Source organism: Corythoichthys intestinalis, chromosome 12, assembly GCF_030265065.1.
Source record: "Corythoichthys intestinalis isolate RoL2023-P3 chromosome 12, ASM3026506v1, whole genome shotgun sequence".
Lineage (NCBI taxonomy): Eukaryota > Metazoa > Chordata > Actinopteri > Syngnathiformes > Syngnathidae > Corythoichthys > Corythoichthys intestinalis.
This window is the reverse complement of record NC_080406.1, coordinates 32,254,365-32,266,832: the sequence shown is the minus strand read 5'-3', so window position 1 is coordinate 32,266,832 and position 12,468 is coordinate 32,254,365. Positions and strand designations below refer to the sequence as shown.

Sequence of the window (12,468 nt, the reverse complement as noted above, 5' to 3'; positions counted from 1 at the left end):
CTCGGAACCGGTTCTGAATTGGAATCGGATTTCGATTCCCATCCCTACTTCCCAAACTGCGTTGGAAGCCTTGATGCTAACATTATCATAAAAGCACCAAGGCACTCTCAGTCAGTGACGATGTATCATGTGTGAACTGTCTGTTGTTGAAAATTAAACATTAAAAAAACTCTTTTGACACCAAACCTGTGCTTTATTCTTCATATACTTCACACACTCACAGCAAACATATGTACACAATAAATGATGACGTGCACCAACCAAAAATACGACATAAAGTGATAAAAAGCTGGCAGTTTTTGGCCGACTGGGTCACCGCTTCGTGAAGCCATTCGATTCCGAACACACACATACTGTACTTGCCTCGGTGGTTCTTCCTTTTTTTTTTTTTTTTTAATTCAATCAATGGCTGACCTCCAGCCCCATATTTTCAGCAATCTCCCCCAACGAATTCCTTGTCATTTGGCAATCTTCATAATGTCTTGACAACACATTGTAGAAGTTGTCGTACTTGCTCTTCATTGATACTCTCGTCGGCTTGGTCCATTTTTGCATGTAGTAAAATAATATAAGAGAATGGCGGTGATTTCGTGCTGAACCGGAAACAACAGTCTGAGCGGACCAATCATAGTCCATTTCCACCACGTCACACTTGTTGACGCGACGCAAAGTCAGAAAAAAAGGAAGGAGCCAGAGAGGCTGCGGCGCAGGGTTGTAAATCGGGTCTTCCTTGACGGAGCATAACTCTGCCTTAACACTCCGATGCTTCCGTTCGAATTTTTAAAATTTCGATTCCATGTTTCAATGCACTGACCTCCGAGCGGAAAAAAAGGATGCCGAAAACCACATAGAAGAAGCCACAAGAAGTGTGTGAATAGAATACAGGTGCCGAGTGCCAAGTGCATAGCTGAGTGTCGCGTATTTGACATACCGCGCCGTCAGAACCAGGTAAGTAAAAAAATAAATTACATCTGTCTTCTCTTGTTCCCGCTACCCGAAACCAGATTAAGCAGTAGAGGATGGATGGATGGATGGATGGATGGATGGATGGACGGACGGACGGACGGACGGACGGACGGACGGACGGACATTTAGCGCTTCTGGCTCAAGACCAAAACAGGAAGTAACAGTGAGCGATTACCATGGAAACGAACCCATAGTGAGAAGATGGGAACGTTTCTAACAATTTGAAATGCTCCCCGTACATGACTACAATAGCCTTCATTCTACATATATTATGAGGATTTAACAAAATAGTAACGCATAGACACTAAGGAAATTACCTTTAATCAGATTATTGTTTTGGAAAAATGAACGTGTTAGACTGCTCGTTCCTGAAAAAAAATAATCATATTACAGTAACGCGTTACTGACAACACTGATAGTCATTGTATAAATCCATGTATTTAAAATACTTGTATATCACACGATATATTACATTACGGTACAATATTATAATACATTGATAAAATGTGTTTTGCATGTGTGTACGTACAGTGGGGCAAATAAGTATTAAGTTAACCACCAATTGTGCAAGATCTCCTACTTGAAAAGATTAGAGAGGCCTGTAATTGTCAACATGGGTAAACCTCAACCACTCAACTCATTATCGGTATAAAAGACACCTGTCCACAAACTCAGTCAGTCACCCTCCAAACTCCACTATGGCCAAGACCAAAGAGTTGTCGAAGGACACCAGAGACAAAATTGTAGACTGCACCAGGCTGGGAAGACTGAATCTGCAATAGGTAAAACGCTTGGTGTAAAGAAATAAACTGTGGGAGCAATTATTAAAAAATTGAAGACATACAAGACCACTGATTATCTCCCTCGATCTGGGGCTCCATGCAAAATCTCACCCCGCGGCGTCAAAATGATAAGAACTGAGCACAAATCCCAGAACCACACGGGGGACCTAGTGAATGGCCTACAGAGAGCTAGGACTACAGTAACAAAGGCTACTATCAGTAACACAATGCGCTGCCAGGGACTCAAATCCTGCACTGCCAGACGTGTCCCCCTGCTGAAGAAAGCACACGTCCAGGCCCGTCTGCGGTCCGCTAAAGAGCATTTGGATGATCCAGAAGAGGACTGGGAGAATGTGTTATGGTCAGATGAAACCAAAATAGAACTTTTTGGCAGAAGCACAGGTTTTTGTGTTTAGAGGAGAAAGAATACTGAATTGCAGCCGAAGAACACCATACCCACTGTGAAGCATGGGGGTGGAAACATCATGCTTTGGGGCTGTTTTTCTGCAAAGGGACAAGGACGACTGATCTGAGTAAAGGAAAGAATGAATGGGGCCATGTATCGAGAGATTTTGAGTGAAAATCTCCTTCCATCAGCAAGGGCATTGAAGATGAGACGTGGCTGGGTCTTTCAGCATGACAATGATCCCAAACACACAGCCAGGGCAACAAAGGAGTGGCTTCGTAAGAAGCATTTCAAGGTCCTGGAGTGGCCTAGCCAGTCTCCAGATCTCAACCCTATAGAAAATCTGTGGAGGGAGTTGAAAGTCCGTGTTGCCCAACGACAGCCCCAAAACATCACTGCTCTAGAGGAGATCTGCATGGAGGAATGGGCCAAAATACCAGCAACAGTGTGTGAAAAGCTTGTGAAGAGTTACAGAAAACGTTTGGCCTCCGCTATTGCCAACAAAAGGTACATAACAAAGTATTGAGATGAACTTTTGGTATTGACCAAATACTTATTTTCCACCATGATTTGCAAATAAATTCTTTAAAATCAAACAATGTGATTTTCTGTTTTTTTTTTCTTCCACATTCTGTCCCTCGTGGTTGAGGTTTACCCATGTTGACAATTACAGGCCTCTAATATTTTCAAGTGGGAGAACTTGCACAATTAGTGGTTGACTAAATACTTATTTAGTTTAGTTTATTAGTGTATTGTGTTTTGCGTGTGTCTGTAACAGGTCATGTGTTGTGTATGTGTGCTGTATGGTGTGTGAATGTGTGTGTTGTCAAGTTTGTGTGTTTATTAGTGTGCAGTCAGGTTAGTGTGTATGTCTCTTTGTGAAGCGCGTCTGTGTGTTTGCTTTCGTGTTTTTGAGGAAGTTGGTCTTGTACATCTGCAGTGAGGTGTGAATGCTCAAGTCGCCATCATTCTCCCACAAGTCACGTACATTCAGACAACGTGGAACACAAACAGCTTACATACAAACCCCCACCGCAGTGAGGATTAATGACATCGCTCACTGATCATCAGCCTACGTTCGCCTCTATTTTGTCCCTTATCGCCCTTCCGGAAACCTCCCGACACGTCCCCTGTGTGTTGCGCTTCCTCGCTTTCATCTTCACTTCATTCCTCCTCGTCCTCGCATCAACAGATGGCCCCCCACTTATGCGCCCAACATGACGAGACGGACAAAGTCACAAAGACAAGAGTTTACCGTTGAGCCACTTGGAGTTGTACTGTGCGGTGCGTAGAGGCGGCATCCCGCCCAAGCTGCGGTAGATGACGGGGTCGCGTCCGGAGAAGTCGATGACTGTGGCGGCGTAAAGTTCGCCGCGTTCCGTCAACACCGCTGTGGAGTTGTGGCGAGGGTCGTAAGGGCAGCGGGCCACGCCGTTAACACGCTCCAACACCTTGCTCATGTTGCCCACCTGCAACATTTTAGTGTGTTACGACACAATGAAGGCTGAGTTGATCGTGTTGAAAAAGTTGAGCGTATTACATTACAAAAAAATTAACTGCTTGGGTAAAATGATGACTTTTGTACAACAAGTTGTTTTTATTCCTACAAATTTGGAGTACAAAGGGGAAAACGAGAACATTTTTTAATCCAACTGATATCGTTACACACCTTTAACTTAGTGCTGTCAAATTTATCGCGTTAACAGGCAGTAATTAATTTTTAAAAATTAATCACGTTAAAATATTTGACGCATTTAACGCATGCGCGGAATGACCCGCTCAGTCATTGCCTCAAACAGATTACAATGACGCCGTTTTTTGCACATTGAGAGCTAAGAGGTGAAAGCGCAAGGTCATTTGGTGAAAGCGCAACAAAAATAATATTCCTATCTGTCAAAAAAATAATGTTTACAAAAAGAAAAGCTGGCATTCCTATTCAAAATAGCTATGCAAAATACACATACTTACTCAGACTTTGGTCAAACTCTATTCAAACATTTCGTTTAGCTCAACAAATACACTGGATGGCAATATTTTGTCACAATATACAAACTATCAGTGGTCTCGTACGTTGTGAAGCCAGCATTCAAATGAACGTGAATCACAACAGACCCAGTCTAAAAAATAAAAAAAACAGGGAGCTACGGCGTCCCTCGAGGGACAAAACACACTCATTGGCTTGATTTCCAAGTACCATATTGGCCCAAATATAAGACTGTGTTTTTTGCATTGAAATAAGACTGAAAAAGACGGGTTTGTCTTATATCCGTGGTCTAGACATTATACCCATTCATGACGCTACATGGCGCCAGATATCATTGATACGATGTTCTGTCATGACAGATCTCAGCTACTCTCCCCATTCACGACGCTAGATGGCACCAGATATCATTTAAGTGATGTTCTGTCATGATAGATCTCAGCTACTCTCAAGTTTAACCAGTTTGCATTTTTATTGCAAAATTTTTCCTTATTCAGATTTGTTTCAAGACTACAGTTAAAGTTAGACTTCACTTTGATGGTTAATGCAGTCATTGCAATTTTGTTGTTTTATCACAATAGATTGGTGTATTTACATTTCAAAAACCAGAAGGCATTCATTTACGAATGTGATTGCACTTTCGTTTACATATTTAAATGTTCAGATATTAAGATTTGAATGAGGCAAAATAACATGCTTTTTCTCACAAATATATTGTTATAATCATTTATTTCGGCTGTACTGTAATTATTTTCTGTATAAAAATTAATTTATTGTTCAAAAAGTCTTTTTTCAAACTTGAGTCTTGAAAAAGACGGGGTCGTCTTATAATCAGGGCCGTCTTATAGTCGGGCCAATACGGTAATTTAAAACTCGCCATTGACACCTCGTGGTGTATTTCAATCACTACTTTATGTAGTTAAAGACACTGTGGAAGAACGGCTGTGACGTCACCGCTCGGCGATGTCAACAATGGCGAGATACTAGTTTATTTTTTGATTGAAAATTTGACAAATTTTATTAAAACGAAAACATTAAGAGGGGTTTTAATATAAAATTACTATAACTTGTACTAAAATTTATCTTTTAAGAACTACAAGTCTTTCTATCCGTGGATCCCTTTAAGAGAAAGAATGTTAATTATGTTAATGCCATCTCGTAGATTTATTGTTATAATAAACAAATACAGTACTTATGTACAGTATGTTGAATGTATATATCCGTCTTGTGTCTCATCTTTCCATTCCAACAATAATTTACAGAAAAATATGGCATACTTTAGAGATGGTTTAAATTGCAATTAATTACGATTAATTAACTTTTACGCTGTGATTAGCTCGATTACAAATTTTAATCGTTTGACAGCCCTACTTTAATTTTAACAAAATTTCAACCCAAACAGTAGCAAAACATTTCTGAATTCATTACTGTAAAATCAAACTCACTGCTAATAGTTGAAGGAATGATTTTCTTTAAATTCCATGCTCTGAGGAAATAAGTTTTTTTCTTTATAGGGTAATGCCCAGACTCCCTTCTACTTTGCTTTGATTGTTGTTCCCGTTTTTGAAATGTGGCGTGAGTTCAACCTTGACAGGCTGGGTGTGGCAGACCTTGGAGTGCACCTGCAGCTCATCATTAATCACCAATGCATTTAAGGAGCAGCCTGGGCAGCAAGCAGGTGCCGGATGACTCTGCATGTCACCATTGGTACATCGGCCAACTAAGCCTGTAGTTTTGACTCTCGTTTTTGCCCATGCAGCCACAGCCATTGACCAATCAACCTGCCAGCTGTTTCCCGGTCGCACTTTAGCCACGTTTACATGCTGACTTTTATTCATACCGATTCAAATCATTCCGAATGGAAATTTCACATCAGCTGTTTAAATGTCACTTCATCTATTCCGATCCAGCGTTTACATGTGACTGCCTTTATTCCGAAAGGACGTTTGACAACTGCCGTCTGACATGCGCAGATTAATCAAAACAAAGCGTCACGTTGCAAAACATGGAGATCGATCGTCAGATCAGCTGCTGTTTTAACTTTTCGAGTGGAAACAAAACTTCAGAATGATACGCCGTTCATTTAAAAAGTTGTGTGGGTGCGCTGTGCGTGTGCTTGGAAGCCATGTTGCAAGTGACGTTACTTACGTCACCAAGTGACGTCACCACGTCAGTACGGAGCATGCGCAGAAAGAACGCAACCAGACACCATTCCTCTTCCCTGTTTACATGATATAATTTTACTTCTAATCGGTTTGGGAAAAGGAATATACCACCCCTGTGAATCGGAATGAAATTCCATTCGGTTTGGGCCTGTTCATTCCGAATGAGGTGTTTATATGGAACACATTTATTCGGTTTGAACAATTATTCCGATTGTAATTGGAATATTTGGCTCCATGTAAACGTGGCATTTGATCCACATGAATTTTGCCTACCTTGCCGTAACAAATTCAAGTATTTATTGTAAAATAATTGTTTCAATCGGTTGTAGACTGAAGGCCTGTCAAGTTGCAACTAGGCATGTGGCAGTTACCGGTTTCAAGATGTACTGTTGTATGAAAAAGTGAAGGTTTCAAAACTGCTAAAATTTTTCGTCATACCGTCCCTACGGTATTCACTAATTTTTATGTCCCAAAAATGCAGGGCTCAAACCCCAAAGTTGTTGCTCAGTGTCAGTGAGTCAGCTGTGCTGCACATTGGCTGGAGGGCAAGAAACACCTGAACTTTTTCCCCCTATCGAAGAAAACGAAGTCGCTAGTATGGGAGTACTTCAGGTACAGTAAAGTTACAGAGAGCCGCGGCTCAGGTGGGCCAACCGACATGTAAAACATGTTTGCGATGGGTGGCTACCAGAGAAGGCAATATCTCCAAAATGATTTCGCACTTATACAAAATTAAAGTTAGTAAACGCTGTCATGAACGTTTCCCACTAGCTACGAGAGTTAACTCAAGTGTGTGCAGTGTGTCTAGCAGTGGTAAAACATAGTGTAACGTAAGCTTGTTAACGAGGCAGATAATGTGGCTAATTAGCATGCCAATTTAATTTTACTTAGAATATTTCATTAATTTTTTTGTTATTTTTTTTATTAACATTATACTTATATTCCAATCTGCTAATATGTTGTTTTGGAAAAATAAAAATCCTGTTCAATGGAAAAAGGTTTTGTAACCCAGAAATCTCCAAAATAAAATATTTTAGAGCTGTAATTTAAATACTGTGATGCAGTGAAACCGTGATATGTTTGCTTAAGGTAATAATACCATCAGAATCTCATACCGGCACATGCCTAGCAACTCAGGTTGTTGTTGTTTTTCAAGATCATCTTGAAAGGAGGAGCATGCTGTGACGTCGTTACTCTCGCGAGACTCCGTAGACGCATGACGCAATCAACTGGCTAGGCTAGCAAGTAACTTTGCTCAAGAAGACTTCAACTAATTTTTCCCTAAAAATTTTCACGATCGTGATTTACCTTTTTTCTCCGACTCCGCCACACATCAAGGAAACGCCATGGCAACATCCAGTCAACGCAGTGATCTCCCGGCGAAGCGTAAAAAGGCAGATTCTATTTATTAGGCTACATCGACCGACGATCTGTTGTTAGCAAGCCCACCCGAATACACAAAGTCACTTAGCGAGCGAATTGGATCAATCGATAAGAAAATATCGATAGCATTAGAAATCCTTCAAGCCGAGATTAAAGAGTTAAAAGAAAGCCTCGTGTTTACTCAGCAGGAGTTAGTATATCTCAAGTCGCAAAACGATATCCTTAAAGGCGCCTTCGAGTCGACGACAGGTCTATTAGAATCCCTGAAAAAAGAGAACAAGATAATGAAAGAATCTATTTTGGACCTTCAATCAAGGAGCATGAGGGACAATTTAATTTTCTCTGGCATCGAAGAAAACACAGTAGACAAACCAGAAGCCCTCGTTAAGTCATTTATGGCAACATCTCTCAAGCTGCCGAAGAAAATGGTGGATTCGATCAAGTTTGCGAGGGTACACCGTCTTGGGAAGCCAAGAGGAAGCGGTCCGCGTCCAATAATCGCCAAGTTCGAGCTCTACCAGCAGAAAGTACTGGTGAAATCCAAAGGAAGAGAATTACAAGGAACAAGATTCGGTATGAATGATCATTTCCCGCGCGAGATCAACGAAAGACGGAAAATCCTCTATCCAATTCTGAAGCGGTCCAGAGCAGAGGGCAAACGTGCAATTATCACGCTCGACAAACTTTTCATTGATGGTCAAGATCATCTTAAAACTTGGTGGCTATATAGCACAGGCCAGTATCTATTGATTGTCTGAGTCCGATTTTTAATTATTTTTTTGTATCAGGGCTGATAAAATAACTGCAGACTTATTGTTGCCTGTACTGCCTCTAGGTTACGTGTTAGCCAGTTGAATCTATGTAGGCACAACCTTCAACCTGTAGTATGCTGGGGCACATTCATGCTTGTTTCTGATAACATTTTATTTTTAACATAAGTTTTCACTGGCTGAAGGCTTGTCAAATCACCACTCATGTTGTTGCTGCTGTGTACAAAATAATTTTTATCTATTAGTCCGTTATTTGTGGACAGATCGCAATACAATTTGGAAGGTATATTCTAGGAGTGTCTGCGCATTGATCCTCGAAGCCTGATTTTTTTTTTTTTAAATCAGGTCTGAGTAATTAATTGCAGAATTATGGTTTGGAGTTTGCTAGTAGAGGGCAGAATTCTGTAGGTTAGGAATAGAAATAGCTAGTAGATTACATGCACATGCAGCATTTGGATTTATTGGTGCCTGTGTTGCTTATAAGTTTTGAGTTATCCAGTAGAGAGCAATCTTCAGCCTGTAGTAGGACACAAGTGTTTGTTCTTGTAAATATTATATATACTGTACTATACTGTACTATTATTATAGTTAAAAAAAAAAAATGATTTACTCAAACAAATGAGGTTATTTTCTGCTAATTCATTTTACATGTTTTAACTATAATTAAACATACTAAATTTCTGATATTAATATCGTTTTTTGTTTGTTTGTTTTGTTTTTTAAGAGTTTAACCCCTTCAGACCCGCATTTTTTCTGCTGGGCAAAAAGAAAAAATTTCGATGATTTTTACTACACTCAAATACCAGAAGAAAGTGCAATTTTTCGTCGGGGTTATTTCATGCTTTTATTGCTTATTTTTAATGTTAAGGTTACATTATTTTTAAAGAGAAATGAGCACTTACGTTTGCCTTTTTGAAGTTGCGTTTTGTCTCAGCCATTTTCAAAAAGCAAAAAATAGCTAAGAGGGCGTGCTAAACCTCATGATTTGATTTCGATGGGTAAAATTCCATCCAATCATCTCCCAGAAGTGGCAATAGCAACTAAATTCAGAGTATTTATTGATTTAGCAACTTCAGCAGCAGGCTTTGGGCTGAAAGGGTTAATATAAAATTCAAATTTGACATAAAATTAGATACAATTGCTCATTTAAAGTAAATAACTAAAACTAAAAATTCACTTGTGTTACTCAAATAACAAATACAGTGATACCTCAGCTCACGAACGCTTAAACTCACCAACTTTTCGCCTCAAGAACATTAAATTCGCGAGCATATAGTCTCTGCTGACGAACTAGTTTTCGGCGGACGAACCAAACCACGCGGTCGAACAGCGCCACGAGAAGCTGACGCACGCTCACGGCGTCCCAGTTCGTCCCCTCCCTTTCGTTGAGTGCGGACGTGGTTTGTGTTTGATAGACATTTTGGACCATATTGAGTGTACTTTTGCTATTATGGGACCGAAAAAGACCCCACCACAGGCTAGTGTTAAGCCTAAGAAGACATTAAAGAAAATAAGGTATATTTTTGTGTAGTTTTAAGGCTTATTTAGTAGAAAATTATGTTTTATGTGGACCTGGGAACGGATTATTCTCATTTTAATGGTTTCTTATGGGAAATAAATGTTCCGAAGACGAACTTTTCGCCTTACACACACTTTCTGGGAACCAATTATGTTCGTGAGCTGAGGTATCGCTGTATCTATGTTATTTGTAGTCAAATAATTAAAAAATATTTAAAGAGCATACGACACGAGAAAAAAAGTCTTAAATGGCATTATTATGTGAATTAGAATCATATTTTGAGACGATTCGACTATATACAACAATTTAGCAAAGCACAGATGACGAGAAATTAGCCTTTTAATCTGCCAGTTAGCCACGCCTACCATTATAGGGCTTTAGCGTCCCCAACAGGTGGATGACGTCAGCGGTAGACTGGTCTCATCGATTTTACTATTCAGCCCATTGAGGGGGAATTATTCAGAACGAGGAAAACGCGACGAAGAAAGCCGCCAAATGTCATTGTTTCAGTCTCTCTACTCCAATATTTTTACAGGATATTCTTTTTATCCAAGTATTTTTCCCCAATAGCAATATAAATGGCTTGAGAAGGACCAGTCAGCCCGTCGAGGGAGAACTATTCAGGACGAGGAAAACGCGACGAAGAGAGCAGCAAAATGTCATTGTTTCTGTCTCTTTACTTCAATATTTTTACAGGATATTCTTTTTATCCAAGTATTTTTCCCCAATAGCTATATAAATGGCTTGAGAAGGACCAGTCAGCCCGTCGAGGGGGAACTATTTACAATGAGGAAAACGCGACGAAGAGAGCAGCAAAATGTCATTGTTTCTGTCTCTTTACTTCAATATTTTTACAGGATATTCTTTTTATCCAAGTATTTTTCCCCAATAGCTATATAAATGGCTTGAGAAGGACCAGTCAGCCCGTCGAGGGGGAACTATTCACAATGGATATTCTTTTTATCCAAGTATTTTCCCCAATTGCTAAATAAATGGCATGGTCATGACAAATAACAGTCTTGTGCTGAATGGAATATGAAATAATAAAAATGCATTCATTCAGGACGACATGGCAAAATTACTCCATAATGGTCAAAACTGTCGACTTCACCTTTACTGTCGCACCTCCCGAACTATATTTTATGACACCTAAATCGGACATATGTCATTTCCCTTCCCCGGCTTCGGAGAATGTAAACAAACCAGAAGGCGTGACAGCTAGCCGACATGCTAACCCGAACCGAGTTGATGTTTCTAAGTCTTCAAAGCAGAAAATAACACATAACTATCCTGGATTATTTGACATGACGACCCGGTTGTCTATTGTCGTTGCGGATCGGCAAACCGCCCGGCAGAGAGCAATTTACAGTTCGTTCCCCGGAGGGCTGCTGCTAATGACCATTAGGACAGCTTTTTACATGCCTATCAATGATCAAACGTAAGTAGTCCTTCATTTAAAGGAAGTTTGTAGTGTTTACTTTGTAATCGCTGTATTCGTATTTGACATAATACAAAACAAGATGTTTACTCACTTCCTCATAAGTCCAATGGTCCCACAGTAAATATCCACGGTGAATGGGAACCTTTTGAAACTCCAAAAAGGCGCATACGCCTCTCCCTCATACAGAATGATTTTTCTGCAGCCGTTTGGCTGGCGTGATGCGAAAAATAAACGTATTAATCCGCAAAATCAGCTGAATCATTCGTCCCCATACACAACAGTACGCTGTATAGTGAAGAGGATGTCTTCTACCGTACACGTCACAGCGCCCTCCTCCTCAATGCAAGACCGAAGCCGGAAGTCACTCATTTTCCTGGCGCGGGATTCAAAAAACTAAATAAATATAGCGATCGCCTCCACACACATCCAAGCGGTCCATATCATTCAGGAGCATAAAATACCGCGTGTATTATGAAATAAACATGCTTTTTCGTGTCACAGGCACTTTAAGTTGTGTGAGTTACTCTATTGAACCAAAATGAATCATTATAATTGGTTTTCTTGAACACCGACTCATTAAGTTTAACTGTAAACGTCATGTGTGTGAATTATGGCAGAAGAATGTTGTTGGCTGGTACCTCTCTGGTGGTGCAGAGAGGCTGGAAGGCGTTGGTCCCGCAGGTCACTACTTGGGTCTTGTTCACCAGCAGCACTCGGATGTAGTTCTGACATTCAATCTGAACAAAAAAGTCCCCACAATCAACAAAATATGTACGTGTGTGGTTTGTGTGTAAATTGAGGTGTTATTTATCATCCTTTGTGCCACAAAAAAAGATGAGACATGATGCCAGGCGGCGAATTTCAAAGAGAATTGATTGGATGCCAAAGTGTGTTAGTGTGTGTGTGTGTGCGTCCGTGTGCTTGAATAAGGTCGCAATCACTACTAAAATGAATTGAAATCAGACCATCTGATTGTTGTGTTGATGATCAGAGAAAGTTGAATACAGTAATTCTAGTCAAAGCTCCACTTTTTGTTTGGAGGCTTTGAAAAAAAT

General features: G+C 40.2%; 1 protein-coding gene across 5 annotated transcripts in view; it reads right to left on the bottom strand.

The window, feature by feature from the left end:
* The window catches only part of sema5ba (sema domain, seven thrombospondin repeats (type 1 and type 1-like), transmembrane domain (TM) and short cytoplasmic domain, (semaphorin) 5Ba), a 242,106-nt gene that overhangs the window by 92,673 nt on the left and 136,965 nt on the right, over nucleotides 1-12,468 (bottom strand). For 4 of the 5 annotated variants that reach the window (XM_057852117.1, XM_057852115.1, XM_057852114.1 and 1 more), the window contains exons 6-7: nucleotides 12,052-12,150; nucleotides 3,410-3,623 (exon numbers count right to left, since the gene is read on the bottom strand). In XM_057852117.1, the coding sequence (XP_057708100.1) occupies nucleotides 3,410-3,623; nucleotides 12,052-12,150 (313 nt within the window). Of the gene's footprint in view, nucleotides 1-3,409; nucleotides 3,624-5,580; nucleotides 5,741-12,051; nucleotides 12,151-12,468 lie in introns of those variants that run through there. The other variant, XM_057852118.1, reaches the window with a different exon arrangement.